Below are 16,864 nucleotides of genomic sequence, written 5' to 3' on the forward strand. Positions count from 1 at the left end.
ATTTCCCTGCCCCTTTACCAGCCTTATCATGTTATTTTTTAATCTTTGCTTCAATTCTATTCCTGATTTTGCACACCGTAATGCCCCTTACACATTATGCCACACACTGTGAAGCCCCTTACACGTTATGCCACACACTGTTATGCCCATTACACGTTCCGCCACACACTGTGTTGCCCATTACACGTTATGTCACACACTGTGATGCCCATTACACATTACGTCACACACGTGATGCCCATTACACTTTACGTCACACACCATGATGCCCATTACATGTTATGTCACACACTGTGATGCCCATTACACGTTACTTCACACACGTGATGCCCATTACACATTACGACACACACCATGATGCCCATTACACATAATGTCACACACACACCGTGATGCCCATTACACATTATGCAGCACACCGTGATGCCCATTACATATTATACAACACCGTTATGGCTATTTCATATTATGCCACATACAGTAAGTGCCACTTACCTACATGTTAATTGTTAGTGGTTTCTTGCTCGATGCCATGGGGGATTACATGTTTGAAGCGTAGGGCTCAGGGCCAGTAAGGACTCACTCAGAGCAGCAGCTGCAGGACACGACACCGGGGGGCTTCCCGGCGCAGCCTCACTTAATCAAGTCTGGAGCGGAGTCTGCTATGCTATGGCAGGGGCTCCTCAGCCTCAGTGCACAGGTCCGCACAGGGCTGGAACACTGCACAGTCAGACTCATTAGTCTCAGGTGGTGCGGTTTCATGGCTCTGCGATTCCGCGTGCTTTCGATGGGCAGGCAGCGGCATGGACTGGGCGAACACCAAGTCTTAACCCCATAAATTGCAATCCTGGTAGTAGCAGGTGATCTGCTCCTAGGTGCGGGCTGCTGCTCAGATGATTCTCTCCCCGAGTCACAGTGGGAAATCTCCGTCATGCAGTGCCGGAGGGCACATCAAGATGACACACACATCCCTCCCAGCGCGTGCCGCGGCGGAGTCCACGGTAATCTGATCTAGAAATGGGCCGTGCCATGGGTGGGCGGAAGTCAGGCAGCCACAGAGGTCAGACGAGGATGAATGATCTGACTAAAGATGCCAGCCCACATGCCAGCACAGTATTCCCGGTCATTGTATAGTCCGGGAATGCCATATGCCTGGACTCCAGACGCCGGTCTGAATTACCAGACTGTCCAGCGTAATCCCGGACAGGTGGTAACCCTATGGTCACATCTCTGACTAGGACCCTTCTCCCCCGATTGCTCAGTTTAGACTGCCAGCCAGCTCTAGAAAGAGTCCTGGTGGTTCTGAACTTCTTCCTTTTATGGATGATGGAGGCCACTGTGCTCATTGGGACCTTCAAAGCAGTAGCAGACATATTTCTGTAGCCTTCCCCATATTTGTGCCTGGAGACAATCCTGTGTTGGAGGTCTGCAGACAATTCCTGTGACTCCATGCTTGGTGTGTGCTCTGACATCACTGCCACCTGTGGGGCCTTATATAGACAGGTGTGCACCTTACCAAATCATGTCCAATCACCTGAATTTACCACAGGTGGACTCCAATTAATCTGTAGGAACGTCTCAATGGTGATCAGAGGAAACAAGATGCACCTGAGCTCAATTATTAGCTTCATGACCAAGGCTGTGAATACTTATGTTCATTTGATTTCTTTGTATTTTTTTTTAATAAATTGCAAAAATATCCTAAAAACTTTTTCCACGTTGTCCTAAATGGCCTAAATGATTCCACTGAGAACTTTCCCCAACTCACAGAATAAAATAGCCAAGTTCTCCCCATTGTCCTAGTAATGCATGTAGGCTACAAAGTGCAGAACACTATTCCCAATAATAGGGCACAAGAGTAACGCACTGATTTTATCACCCGCATCGTTGCACATCCTGGAAATGGTTCTTCCTCCTTATTTGATGCATGATAAATTCTTCTATAAATTCACTCACAATTGGCCAATGGCATCTCTATCATGGGCAGAGAGTGCGCCGTGCACATAGGCCAGGGGTACCCAGCGTCATACACCCTGCACCAAGGAGAGACCAACGGCTATCACCCTTCCTCTAATGCATCTTCCATGATATGTTCCGAACGATGGCTCTGCGCTAAACGCGGCAGTAGCGTCTGATGGAAACCGACAGAAGACAGATATTAAAATTGTTGTTTGTTGTGCATTATAGTTTCTAATATTATGAGTTGCTGCCACATGGGTGCTAATTAATCCCACGTGTCCATCATTACGCCTTCTGACAGCTGAACAGAGGAGAGATGATACAGCTCATTGATCTATGGAAAGACACCGGTGCTGGGCACATGACCGGCTTTGCATAGACTTGGGAAGAGCAGAGAATTCACCGGCGTCTCTTCATAGATCAATGTGCAAGATCCTATCTCTCCTTCCTGAAGCTGAACAGAGGAGATGCTGGATTCATTAACTGTGTGTGTGTGTGTGTGTGTGTGTATGTACTAGATCTTAGGTCTTTTAGGGGTCTGTGAAAGCAGACCCCTGAATACAGCCGGGTCTCACAAACCGGCCCGATGCAAACCGACTATTGTCTGCATGACTATGAGTACTCCCTGCCTTCATACACTTGTAATCTGTAGCCCATTATAATTACTACTGTATAGTATGTGAGTATACAGTATAGTATATGTGAGCAATCAACCAGAGGGTATCCAACTCTACCATAGCAAGTCTCATGGTGGGGTGGTTCTGCACCAATACAAATAACTGCATGCACCGTTCTCTCCCGCACTCGTAGCCACCAACTAATAATCAAACATGAGGAGGTGGAAGGGAGGGACAATAGCCTTTGGCATATGGTCTGTTTAATAGTCCACGGAGAGAGATAAAAGTAGAGAGAGAAAGTATCAGCTAATCTGCTCCTAACTGCTATGGTATAGGCAGTGTTTGGAAAATGACAGTTAGGAGTTGTTTGTCACAACTTGATCTCTCTTCACTTTCTCTCCAAGGCTTAGTAAATAAACCCCCAGGTCTATAACTATAACCTAGCGCCTAAACAACCTAACTCATAGTTGCCGACTTTTTGGCTGCCCTCTCCAGGAGGGCAGGCCAGCTCAGGGGGGTGGGGCCATTGCCGGGAGAAAAGGGGGCAGTTTGGGGGTGGAGCCACATATGGGCTGCCTTGTTGGGGGTGTGTCTACAGAGATTACATCATTTTAGCCACACACCCCATGCAATGACGGTATTTCAGGAATACGAGGGACGGTTTGCGGGAGATGGAGGGCAATGGGGGAGGGTTGCCTTTCTGGGGGGCCAGGAGGGGGACCCGATTTCTGGGACCCTCCCGACCATTCTGGGAGGATAGGCAACCCTGACCTAAATGGCTAAATTTGACAACCCCCCCCCCCCCACCTCTGGTTTAGCCCAGAATAGGCGTACTCTTCATTGTGTTCTTTTTCGGTTGGATTACAAACGTATGTAGCATTTTGATATAATGGGGCCTATTCCTTACCCCTTATGGGGCCTATTCCTTACCCCTTATGGGGCCTATTCCTTACCCCTTATGGGCCAGTTACACAGACGAAAACACTGGTTTCCATTAGAGATGTGCAGACTCGGATTCCAGAGATCCGAGCCCCCACGGACGTCATCATTCCGAGCCCGGTTCTGAGCAGCGCTCGGAGATTCCCGCCTGACTCGGGTCCGTCCGCGTGGTCAGAACATCATCTCCCGGCACCGGATTTCGCGAGGCTTTAAATAGCGGCTGCTGCGCCCGCCATCTTCACTCCAGTCAAGTAGTGGGTTGGGAGAGGGTGTGTTGGTGCTGCTGCTGGGGCTTAAACTTGAGCTTGACCTTGAAAGTAATATTTGTCAATCGCTGGGGCTGTCTCTCAGTGCTGCTGTGTAGTCTAACTGTGTACTTGTAGTACTACTGTCTCCTCTGTGCGGTCTACCTCTGGTGTGCTGTGCTGTAATTATTTTATTCGCTGGGGCTGTCTCCCTCAGTGCTGCTGTGTAGTCTAACTGTGTACTTGTAGTACTACTGTCTCCTCTGTGCGGTCTACCTCTGGTGTGCTGCTGTGCTGTAATTATTTTATTCGCTGGGGCTGTCTCTCAGTGCTGCTGTGTAGTCTAACTGTGTACTTGTAGTACTACTGTCTCCTCTGTGCGTTCTACCTCTGGTGTGCTGTGCTGTAATTATTATATTCGCTGGGGCTGTCTCTCAGTGCTGCTGTGTAGTCTAACTGTGTACTTGTAGTACTACTGTCTCCTCTGTGCGGTCTACCTCTGGTGTGCTGTGCTGTAATTATTATATTCGCTGGGGCTGTCTCCCTCAGTGCTGCTGTGTACTCTGTTCTCCTCTCTGCTTAGGAGAACAGTCTAACTGTGTACCTGTAGTACTACTGTCTCCTCTGTGCTGGGGCCACCTCTGGTGTGCTGTGCCTGTAATTTTATATTATATATTAATAATTAATTATATTATATTATATAGTCCACTGGTGCTGCCTGCACTGAATCTGCCAGTATTATTTAGTTACTCAGTCCACTGTTGCCACTGGCAGTGCTACTGCCTACCTAGTGTACCTACCTAGTACAACTACATACTAGGCTGCTATATCTAATTTAATTAAAAAATAATACCTGTGCTGTGTGGGACTGTAAAAAATAACTCCATGCTGCTGGTGCACTGACGTGTGCCACTGAGTGCCACTGCCAAGCAATACCTAATAATAAAATGAATTATTATAAATTCTGCTGGTGCACAATACTAGTATTGCTGCCGTATCTACCTGTCTTGTGCCTAGTACTGCCGTATCTACCATCTGGTCTGGGGCCCACTGCCTAATACTGCCGTATCTACCTGTCTGGTCTGGGGCCCACTGCCTAATGCCTCAGTATCTACCTGTCTGGTCTGGCGCTCACTGCCTAATACTGCCGTATCTACCTGTCTGGTCTGGGGCCCACTGCCTAATACTGCCGTATCTACCTGTCTGGTCTGGGGCCCACTGCCTAATACTTCCGTATCTACTGTCTGGTCTGGGGCCCACTGGCTAATACTACCGTATCTACCGCTGCAGTGCCACTCTTACATGAGCCAAACACAAAACACTTAGGAGGTGTTTTGCCAAAACCCATTAGAACCCAAAACCTCAAGGTAATCAGAACCCAAAACCCGAAAAGTGGCCGGTGCACATGCCTAGTTTCCATATGTATCAAGTAATGAGTCCTTCATTATTATCGGCCCAATGTTGTTGCTCCCCAATTTCCCCAAACTCCCAAAAACTTAATCTCCTCATGTCATTAGTCCCCGCTTCTTCCTATTCGAAAGAGTCCCAAAGTGGGAGAAGGAATCTAAATGAATGCCTCTGGCGGCCCCAGCTCACGCGGTATCCGAATCATAGTTCAGCAATGTATTGGTTTAGATGTACAAATGGTCGACAGTGGTTAAGGTCAACGGTTACAAAAGGTTTTCCCAACGTTTGCTTCATTTACTTTCCACGTGCACTATGATTGGGGATAGTAACCTGGCGAGCCACCTTGCCAGAAGCAATCCAAGTAGAGCGCCCACATCCCCAGGGGTACTCATGTGTAGGGATCGTGGCCACATACCACGAAATATACAAGATTTGGCCAAAAAACATGTGTTGACCAATTGAGTCTCGATCATTGTCATGTCCACCTTTTCACCTTGTCAACCTTATGTATGTTTCACCACATATGGTCGACCTATCGACGTAAACATTGTTGACCACCACACCCAGTTCACGCATGTGCTCTTACACCGCTAGAAGCCATGACAGTGATGGAACTCGCGGGATCGCTGCTTTTCTGAGCATCTGTCCTGCAACTGGAGCCGTAGATTTAATAGTAATAATTTTATCTATATACTGTAGAGCTCTTTCTCCAATAGGACTCACGGTGCTTGACAGATAGAATGAATGTAATACAGTACAGGAACAATGAAGTGCAGAAAAGCTTTTCATAACCTATACTTAAGGGAATGAAGGAAATGCTTGATAAATAAACTGAATGTGATAGACGAGAGAAGGTGGAAGAGTTCTCAGTCCCCCGTTCTAGATCAGATTGTGCGGAGGTCATGGACAGCTCAGTTAGATGAACTTTACTTCTGCCCCACCTTATATAATCCATGTCTATGTGGTTGTGGTACCTATGGGGCTTTTAAGCTCGATATGTACCAGAAAAGGGGAGAGCATTGCATCAGTATCTTTCCTACAGAAGAATAAATGATCTTCTAAACTTTGAGTCCTTGGTGGCACTTTGTATTTCATTGTGAATTAATACCCGTGCGAGTTAATGGCTCCACTTCACACTGTGATCAGTTCCAGTAGCTTGTCCTGGCTCTTCAAACCATAACCCCCACAACTCAGGCTGAAGGAGTAATCTGGAGGGGTATCAGAGCAATCATTTTAATAAAAATAAAGTAGAACAAAAACTACAATGGATTAACACATGATCAGTGATATGGAAAAATATACATTCCACGGCCATTTTCCATTTAGCATGTTCATTTTACCATTAATACCATTTCTCCACTGTCATCCTGTTCTTGTCTCTAGCGGAAAAAATATTTAGCGTGGGCACAGGAGTCACAATGGCTTTCACTGAATGCCATCGGGAAATAATATTCGTTGATAACTAATAAAAAAAAAAATGAATTAACCATCGAAAGCTGAGTTGCAGAATAGCGGCCAAAATTTTACCATTATCTCCATTGCAATATTGCTGGCAAGTACGGTCTGATCTCAAAGAAGTACGATTCTCATTGTGACATGATTGAAGTGAAGCTGTTTTAAAATTGAAATCCTCATCCGCAATAAATACTGACTGGGGTATAAGGATAAGGAACAGATCCGTGGGTGCATTTCCTGTTGACACAGGAAGTTGTTGGTGATGAGGGGTTGAGACAGGAAGTTGTTGGTGATGAGGGGTTGACACAGGAAGTTCTTGGTGATGAGGGGTGGACACAGGAAGTTGTTGGTGATGAGGGGTTGAGACAGGAAGTTGTTGGTGATGAGGGGTTGACACAGGAAGTTCTTGGTGATGAGGGGTGGACACAGGAAGTTGTTGGTGATGAGGGGTTGACACAGGAAGTTGTTGGTGATGAGGAGTTGAGACTGGAGTGTGATTTTGTTTTTGCCAGTTTCAAGCCACCATTCTTTTCTTCTACTGTATATTATTATTTGTGAGAGGCATCTCCGGACAAGGGGCGTGACTTGGGTCGGTGCTAGGATGTTCGCTCCTTCCAACTATCAACTTGCACCTTTCTTTCCACACATATGTCCTCTTGAAGGTTGGGGAAGGACAGAAGGAGGGATGGGTTTAGATAGGGGGACAAAAAGGAAAACAAACCTACACAATAACTAGTGACTTGGTGGGAGTATAGCAACAGCTGCAGGCTGAATGTTACTGGAGAGACAGTCGGTAGCAGTGCATATTATAGTAGAAGATGTCAAGTGAGATATTACCCACTAACAGAAGAAGGGTTTAATATGTGACTGTATTTGCTCCATACAGGTATTTATGGCCTGTTTCTGGCACCTTTCTTACGGCCCCAAAAAAACCAAAGAACAATGACAGTGTCCCGGTTGTCCTTCTGTTATAAGGAGGATACATTTGAGATCCAAAGCCTGAAACAGAAGTCGTGTTACTAACGGCAATCCCCATTTTACTAGGCACTTAGAAAAGGAAAGCGACGGCCTGTTTAGTTGCTATGCGTTACGGGGTACCCAAGTTTTCGGTTGACAGTAATTAAGTCATCAGTCAGTTGGTTGACATTTACATACCCTCCAACATGACCCATTCCATTAGGTACAAAATGCTCTGTTCCTGGACTTCCCTGCCAGTGGCAGGTGCAGAGGTGGGGCTGCAGCACACAGTATTCAAAAAGGGGAGCCACACCTACTGCCACCCCAAACATCACTGTCCTGGACTCACTGGCAGTTGATGTGAATCACCCGCTTTGAATTCTGGACTGTGCTGGAGTCCAACCTCTGTAACTGCCACTGTCAGGGAATTCCAGGAACAGAGCATTTTGTACCTAATGAAATGGGTCATGTTGGAGAGTATGCATTTATTAAGTTAAAACATGGTCACTGGGCTGGCGTGACTTTATCACAATGATACAGTATGATGATGGCGAGCGAAGCTGTACACTAATTTCGCATTACAAGATAAATATGTTCACCCTAAAACTCTAAAAACGGGTATGAATCAGAGGATAGACAAGCATTAGGTAGACATGCATGAAGGTCAACATGCCTGACAGTCGACATGCATGTAGGTTGACATGACTGAAGGTCGACATGGGGTAGGTTGACTGGGTCATTAGGTCAACATGGGGAAGGTCTAAAGACAAAAGGTTGACATGGTTTTTTGCCCAAATGTCGACACAGTTGACATGGACATTAAAAAAGTGTGTGGCGTCCCCCTGTATGGCTTGCAGCACTATTTTATTCTCCCACCATGCCGCAGTGCAGGGATGAGGAAACTTCAACCCTCCAGCTGTTGATGAACTACACATCCCAGCATGCCCTGCAACAGTTGTAGCTTGGCCACATAGCAAAACTGTAACAAGGCATGCTGGGATGTGTAGTTCCACAACAGCTGGAGGGCCAAAAGTTCCCCATCCCTGCCCTAGTGGATGGTAGGGCATGAAATACCGCCTGTCGGTACATGTCGACTCAAAAAAAAAGTTAAAAACCCAATGTTGACCTTCCCCATGTCAACCCAATGTTTGTGTTGACCTAATGTCACTGTCGACCTAACCCATGTCAACCTTCAGTCACATCGACCTTTGGGCATACCGACTGTCACTACCCGTGGCATACGAATGGATGTTTATGCATTCGCAGTCTGTACAGGCGAACCCGCGATGGGGTGGCAGGGCGGACGTTCGCTGGGTTTGGTGGATTTAACAAGCCTTGCGTATCAACCAGAATAACCCCCTTAATGGCAATTTGTGCACATTGTCTAGTGCGTAAGCACGATGTCACTGACGGCGCGCACCGTTAGCGATATGCAAAGCCGGCGGAGGACATCATTAGTGAGAGCCATGTTCGCCGTAGCCCAGCATCAATAAGTCGCACGCACGACCCCGCTGGGTACACTTATCGCCTAATGTGTATCCAGCTTTAATAGCTTGTTGGTCGCCAGATTCATTTCCTAAACCAAATTTTTATACCTAATATGAATTTAAATGAAGTTTAGCCTGTCCATTGTATACTATACCAAGTAATGAGGAGGGACGTGTGTGGCTCTGTGGGTCTGTCTATGTGTATTTCTGTGTATCTGTATGTTCATTTGCATATGTGTGTCTGTGGGTTTATGTGTGTGTGTGTGTGTGTGTGTGTCTTTGTCTGTATGTGGATGTGTGTGTGTGTCTGCCTGGATGTATGTGCATGTGTGATTGTGTGTCTGTATGTGCATGTGTGACTGTGTGTTTATGCATGTGTGATTGTGTGTCTGTATGTGCATGTGTGACTGTGTGTTTATGCATGTGTGATTGTGCGTCTGTATGTGCATGTGTGGACTGTGTTTGTGCATGGGTGACTGTGTGCGTCTGTATGGGGTATGTGCATGTGCGTCTGTATGTGCATGTGTGACTGTGTGTGTTTGTGTGTGTGTGTGTGTGTGAGAGAATTGTGGCAGCTGAGAAGGGCGACTGTCTCAGTTGGGTAAGAAGTGCAGCCACAACTGTGCATTATAAGATGTATAACGGAATCCGTTGTGTTGTGCGTTAATAGCTGCCTTGAGTGTGTTGGATAAGTGAGCGGAAGTTGTTAATCATGAAGTAGTGGGATGCGGAGTATTTGCTGGTATTGCCACCTAGGGGCTGAGCGCCGGTCTCCACACTGAAGTAAAATGTAATTGAGCAGGTGTTGCTATTGACAATATGCATATGTTTGTGCTTTATTGCCCACATGCCATCCGCGTTTCGTCTGGTTACAGATCCCCCTAACATGTCCCCAGGCGGGCGGCAGCTTCCTATATAATCTGTGAGAGGTGATTACTATTTGCAGTCCCCTCCGCTGCTACTGTAGCTTTATAGTCCTCGCAGAAGCCTTCCATGTTCCCTGCATTATTCATCTTCCATGTGTTTGTCCGGTTCCAACTGCAAACAAACCATTCATCATACAGAGTTATTCCTGCAGACAAATACACTTTACATTTTTCATGAAGCTACAATTCATATTATAGGGAAAGATTAAGATGTCTGCGATGAGCACGTGCTCTGTGGATCATTGTTAGAAAGAGGGCGGCGGGGGGAGCGTCCTTACCACCCCTGCACTGTCCTTGTCACCCCTGCACTGTCCTTGTCACCCCTGCACTGTCCTTGTCACCCCTGCACTGTCCTTGTCACCCCTGCACTGTATTGTCACCCCTGCACTGTCCTTGCCACAAGCATCTCTCTAGGGTCTGTTACTAAGTTAGCTACACAGTGAGGGGTACATTTACTAAGATGGGATGTTGCTATGGGCAACCAATCAGATTCAATCCCTTATTCAATAAAACTCACAATTTTACCATTTACCCCTAAGACTTTTGTTATGTGCCCTGGGTGGAGTTCTCATTATCTGTTACTATGCTGTCTGATGCGGCACAGTACTACTTCTCCTGTTATGTATGCTGTTCTCAGTATCTGTTACTATGCTGTATGATGTGACACAATACTACTTCTCCTGTTATGTATGCTGTTCTCAGTATCTGTTACTGTGCTGTATGATGTGGCACAATACTACTTCTCCTGTTATGTATGCTGTTCTCAGTATCTGTTACTATGCTGTATGATGTGGCACAGTACTACTTCTCTTGTTATGTATGCTGTTCTCAGTATCTGTTACTGTGCTCTATGATGTGGCACAGTACTTCTTCTCTTGTTATGTATGCTGATCTCCGTATCTGTTACTCTGCTGTATGATGTGGCACAATACTACTTCTCCTGTTATGTATGCTGTTCTCAGTATCTGTTACTATGCTGTATGATGTGGCACAATACTACTTCTCCTGTTATGTATGCTGTTCTCAGTATCTGTTACTGTGCTGTATGATGTGGCACAGTACTACTACTTTTGTTGTTTATGCTGATCTCAGTATCTGTTATTATGTCTCTGGTTTGGTGTTGCTTTTGTATGTTGGATTTGGTTCTTGTGTTAATTCTTAGGGTGCATATTACACACTGGATGATTTGTTTAATGCTATGCTCAATAGTGACCACCGATAATGACATTATTGTGCGTACGCACAATATCATTACCGATGCACACTCCGGCAGGTCGTTAGTATATATCTCTAGTGAGAACCATGCGGAATGCAGCATGGCCCGCCCTACAGAACTGCGTCATATGATTGATGCTATATAACTAATTACTGTAATGATCTCTGCCAATCACCAGAACACGTGTCAGCCACGCTCATACACTGATGTGTTGTCTCTTTCTGCCCTTACAGGGAGGAACGTACCAGGCCAACGTATCTGGGCTACTTCCTTATACATCGTATAACATCTGTGTACAGGCCTCAAACAGCGCTGGGAGCGCGGCCAGTGAGCGGATCTCCATAATGACGTGGGAGGCCGCCCCGGGCAGCCTGAATAACCTCACTGTGGACAAGAAGGAGAAGGGCCGAGCGTTACTTCTGTCGTGGTCACAGCCACAAAGAATGAACGGGATACTGCTGGTACGCTGGCGCAGGCCATAGTATGACATCACTGGCGCAATGTTTATATGTATATGCCATGCCTTATGCTGGATATATGGGCTGGCAGCCGATATATCCCTCTGGATATATCGGCTGCCAGATATGGGCGTCTGGCGTGCTAGAGGAGCCGATGAGAATAGCGACCATTGAACGATTTCTCCAGGGCTCGCAGATATAAGTCAGTGGAGACTGACTAATATTTGCGGGGCACGGACCGAAGACAAGTCATGTGACATCAGCCGCCCATCCCCGGCACACCGCAACGTGTCCGAATTCACATTGGAACGTCCAGCATTTGCATGGGGACGTCCATGAAACGCTGGGGGTTCCCTTGTCGGAGTGCCGCCACCACCGCCCACACCCCGATGCGAGTGCACCCTTCCTGCCCCCAATGTCACATAATAGGGCTGCCAGTACACACTATGCCACACAGTATACCCAATTCACATTATGACATAGAGTGGCCCCTAGTACATAATATGTCACATGTCAGTGCCCTTCAGTACATATTGTGCCACATTACCATGGCCTCCAGTTCATATTCTGCCACATTACAGTGGCCTCCAGTTCATATTGTGCCACATTTGTGCCCTTCAGTACATATTGTGCCACATTATAGTGGCCTCCAGTTCATATTGTGCTACATTACAGTGCCCTCAAGTACATATTGTGCCACATTACTATGACCTCCAGTTAATATTCTGCCACATTACCGTGGCCTCCAGTTCATATTCTGCCACATTACAGTGGCCTCCAGTTCATATTCTGCCACATTACAGTGGCCCCCAGTTCATATTATGTCACATTACACATTACAAGGCAGAAGAGGTTTTTTGGACCTACTGTATCCTGAAGTTTTACATTTAGTTTCCCATAAAGCTACAAGTGATGCCTTCAGCTGGAAGTTTATATTATTTTCATCTTTCCCACCAGAGATATACCATATACAGTGATGGCAACCCTGAATACAGCGGCCTGTCCCAGCAGTTTTTACTCCGCCGCCTTGAACCCTATACAAGTTATACACTGGTACTGGAAGCCTGTACTGCTGGCGGCTGTACCCGGACTCTCCCTCAACCTGTCCAGACAGAGGAAGCTTCTCCATCCTCCCAGCTTCCACCTCAAATGAAGTCACTTAACGCCAGCCACATACAGCTGACCTGGTTACCCCCAGTCCACCCAAATGGGAAAATTCTACGATACGATCTTATTAAGCGCTGCACCCAAGTAAACTCTTCCAGCACCCAAACAAACGTGTCTGAAAGTGTTGTATTTAGTGAAACGAAGACAGAACAACGCACATTCACCTATACAGATGGAGGGTTGCAGCCCTGGACGCAGTACGAGTATAAAGTTCGGAGCCGGAACTCTGTTGGATTCTCTGACAGCGTATGGGGTACGGGTCAGACCACCCAGGCCGCTCCAAGCGGTCTTCTCCCTCCTAGACTATTCCATGGTGAAAACAAGCCAAACCAAGTGATTATACAGTGGTCCAGACCGCAGGAGGAAAACGGAAATATACTGTATTACAAGTTGCAAAAAAATAACATTACTTCTGTTTTTAGCCTTGATTCTGCCACATTCCGTTACACCGACGAGGAGCTATTGCCTAATTCTGAGTACACCTATTCTATAGTAGCCTGTACGCTGGGGGGCTGCACCGTCAGTGATCCTACGCACATAAGAACATTGGAAGGGCCACCAGGTTTGGTGAATCCACCGACAGTTGAGTCGATCAGTGCCACGGTGGTCAACTTCACCTGGTCGCCTCCGTCCATACAAAACGGAGAGATCACTAAATACATAGTCCATGTTGATAATGAGACCTATTTTGCTGGAAAGAGACTATCAATAACTATCTCCAACCTTCAGCCATTCTCAGCGTATAGTACCAGGCTGGTGGCCTGCACCAACGGTGGTTGCACCAGTAGCTCACCAGCTTCCATCATGACAATGGAAGCTCACCCTTCCCACATGGCAGCCCCAAGCCTAACAGCAACAAGCGCGCATTCCATAAAAATATCATGGCTTCCACCGGAGAGGCCCAATGGCCATATCGCCAGCTATGAGCTGCGTAGGAATGGATTGCAGGTCTATACTGGCTTGGACACATATTACCATGACTTAGGGCTGGAACCAGGGACAGAATACACTTACACAGTAGAAGCCAGCAACAGTCAGGGGAGTTGCTTAAGCATCCCTGCCGAAACGAAGACTCACCCGTCCTTGCCGTCCGGGATGGAGCCGCCTGCACTGCATGCGAGAAGCCCCAACGAGGTTCTGGTAACATGGAAATCTCCGCTAAGGCCCAACGGCATCATAGTCAATTATACGCTACACGTTCAACACGTGTCCGAAATGAAAGAGATGGCGTATCACTTTAATGGTTCCTTTATTTCCCTCAATGAACATTCATTAGTAATAAAGGACCTGAAACCATATAACAAGTAAGTCCGATGCGTTTCGTTCTCTTATGGTGAAAATGTGCAATTTTACTGCTTTCCTATTATGGGATTATTCACTTCCTGTAATGCTTATTCTATAGTAATTAACATGCGCACAGCAGCACATTATATTTGAAGACAGATTACACTACAGAATATATCATTTTAAAGCCTAAGGGGCGCATTTATCATTATATAGCGATGCCTGCGTGATGACATCGCCGAGCATCGCAGTGCGGTATCATGTGATACCGCAGGGATTTATCAATTTGAGGGTCCAGGGACAGAGCTCCGAAAGGAGCCCGTCCCTGCAAAGCCCTGACCCGGAAGCCGGGGGTCTGCGCATGCGCGGTTATGCGCTGACCCCTCTGACCGAACTGCCCTGCTCGGGCAGTGCGATGTTCTGCCATAGGCTGCAATGGGCTATCGCCATCCCAGATTGGAGATAGCCCAGGGGTGCGAAGCCGGGCTGCCCAATGTTAAATCATCGGGCAGCTTCACATCCCCCATAGAAACCTATGGGGGATGCGGCCGGCGGTGGTGCAGGGGGGATCGCAGCAGGGATCAGAGATCCCTGCTGCGGTCCCCCTTTAATACATTTGGGGATACTAAAAAAACTGATGTTTTCGGGGATTTAGTCGCAAATATTGCTTGATAAATGCTGCCCTTAGCCTTAGATATGTGTGTGTGTGTTGTATTGCGTGTAGCTGTCCAACGTGTACGTGTGTGAGGTGTGCTATATATACATGTGTGTAGTGTGCTGTGTCACCGGATGTCCTCCCAGCGTACACCTATATGTAGGTGACTTGAAAATCACTTTTATATTCGTGCACCTTCCACATCTTTCGATGTCCGGCGACCTTCGAAAGATGTGGGTGTTCTCCGCAGCATGCAAAGGCATGTTTATGTTACACATCCATTCACAGCATGTGCGTGGGAACACACTCTGCAAGGGGGGTGGGCGGAATGGCATTCGCCAGGCAGGGTTTGGTGGACTCGCGTCTGCCAATTCTCAGCCTTGCGAATCATCCAGAATAATCCCCTAGGTCAGGGGTTCCCAATCTTTTTTTAATCAAGGCACCCCTAGAGAATTTTGTCACGGCACCCCTAGGCCATTTTTTTTTTTTTTAGATTGTGGTTATATGCGATTCTTCATGTCAGTTATGTGATAAATGACAGGGTTTGCTTCTGTTTGTACACATTTTATGATTGGCAGCCACCAGCACTGGTTTTTCTCATAAATAATGCACCATTAATAATTTCTGTTGGTCCTGGACCACCAACCCAGGGCACCCCTGCAAGTGTCCTGAGGCACCCCAGGGAGCCACGGCACACAGTTTGGGAACCACTGCCCTAGGTGTGGTGGTGTTCCTTCGTCATCTGTTTCCCAGAACGTCTGTCTTTTCCCCCAGATCATCAATAAGGACAAAATGAACCTTGGTGTTTTTCTTACATTTCTAAGTGAAATTGTGCAAAAACGGCTTCAAGGTGCACACCACTGGGTCCAGAGGTATCTTGTTGCCAAATTTGGCGTCTGAGTGCCGCGGTGTCTCCGCAATGTGACAGATACGCGCACACGCACTCTTCTATAGAAGATACCGCCCAGGATCCTGCTAAAGGAGGCATAGACTATATTTACATGACTAGGAACAACAATAGGGATTTTCTTGTTATGCAACATTGGGGGTGATTCACGTTGACTTGCTAAGCGATTATCCACCCCCCACACGAACATCCCTGCCGCAATGCAAGTGGATGATTTAGCATAAACATTCATTCGCACAGGAGCGTACAGGGCAAAAATAACTTGATGGTCGGTGAAGGCATCCGCAGAGCACATACGCATGCGCAGAGCGAAGGAGCTGAATCGGGCCCATTGTCTCCTGCACACTGTATATGGGATTATTCCAGTACTGAGGTTTTGTTACATGTTCTCTCCCAAGCGCGGGCGTGCGTCCAACCACTGAGCTCCCATATTTACTGATGTTTGTAGATGAGCTTTATCATGTGCGATCCCAGTGTGTTTATGTTATCGGCTTAGCTTGTATCGCTGCTTTTACAGTAAAGAACCCAGATCAGCGTTAGATGCTATTGTTTAGTAAATGCAGGATAGCGTTCAGAAGCAATCCAGCTGAGAAAGCGGCTTATTGATCCATCTCCTTATTTACCTATCATTTAGCTTAGCCGAATGTTAATTAACCATTAATACGACAACGCTCCCAAATCTCCGGCACAAACCTGGTGCTTAAGAAAGTTGCAAAGAGAAAATACATTTATCCACCCCCCCCCCCCACACACCTGGCCACACGCGCACTATTGTGGCTTACAGCGTTCTGCAGCCTGTCTGGGGCTTATTCCTAGTCGGTCCCCTCTTCCGCAGCCTGCCTGATGACAATCTAAGTGTCTGCGCGCAGTAGGCGGCCACCTGGCATTTTTCTAGTCTCAGATACTGTAAGAACACCTATGGTGGGTGCAAAAGGTCCGTGTTAAACAGGCAGCCCATCTCTGCTTGCAGGCTACAGGCCCCCATACATTAGGACAAGTCGGACCCAATTCTCCTGTGAGCCACCAGGCAGCTCCCCATATCATCATAGCAATGTTCCTACACGTGAAGGGATTGATGTGAGGTTTTTTATTTTACTTTTTTAACCTTTACCATTCATGTGGACTCCGAATGGGAGCAATAAAATGTGCTGAGCAAAGCAGGGAGACGGGGTACACTAATTTGGG

General features: G+C 47.0%; 1 protein-coding gene across 6 annotated transcripts in view; it reads left to right on the plus strand.

The window, feature by feature from the left end:
- Positions 1-16,864, plus strand: part of USH2A (usherin) — a 739,769-nt gene that overhangs the window by 631,018 nt on the left and 91,887 nt on the right. For all 6 annotated transcript variants that reach the window (XM_083175163.1, XM_083175160.1, XM_083175162.1 and 3 more), the window contains exons 61-62: positions 11,442-11,669; positions 12,624-14,137. In XM_083175163.1, coding sequence (XP_083031289.1) covers positions 11,442-11,669; positions 12,624-14,137 — 1,742 coding nt within the window. The remainder of the gene's footprint in view (positions 1-11,441; positions 11,670-12,623; positions 14,138-16,864) is intronic.

Source organism: Crinia signifera, chromosome 3 (assembly GCF_055691185.1).
Source record: "Crinia signifera chromosome 3, ASM5569118v1, whole genome shotgun sequence".
NCBI lineage: Eukaryota > Metazoa > Chordata > Amphibia > Anura > Myobatrachidae > Crinia > Crinia signifera.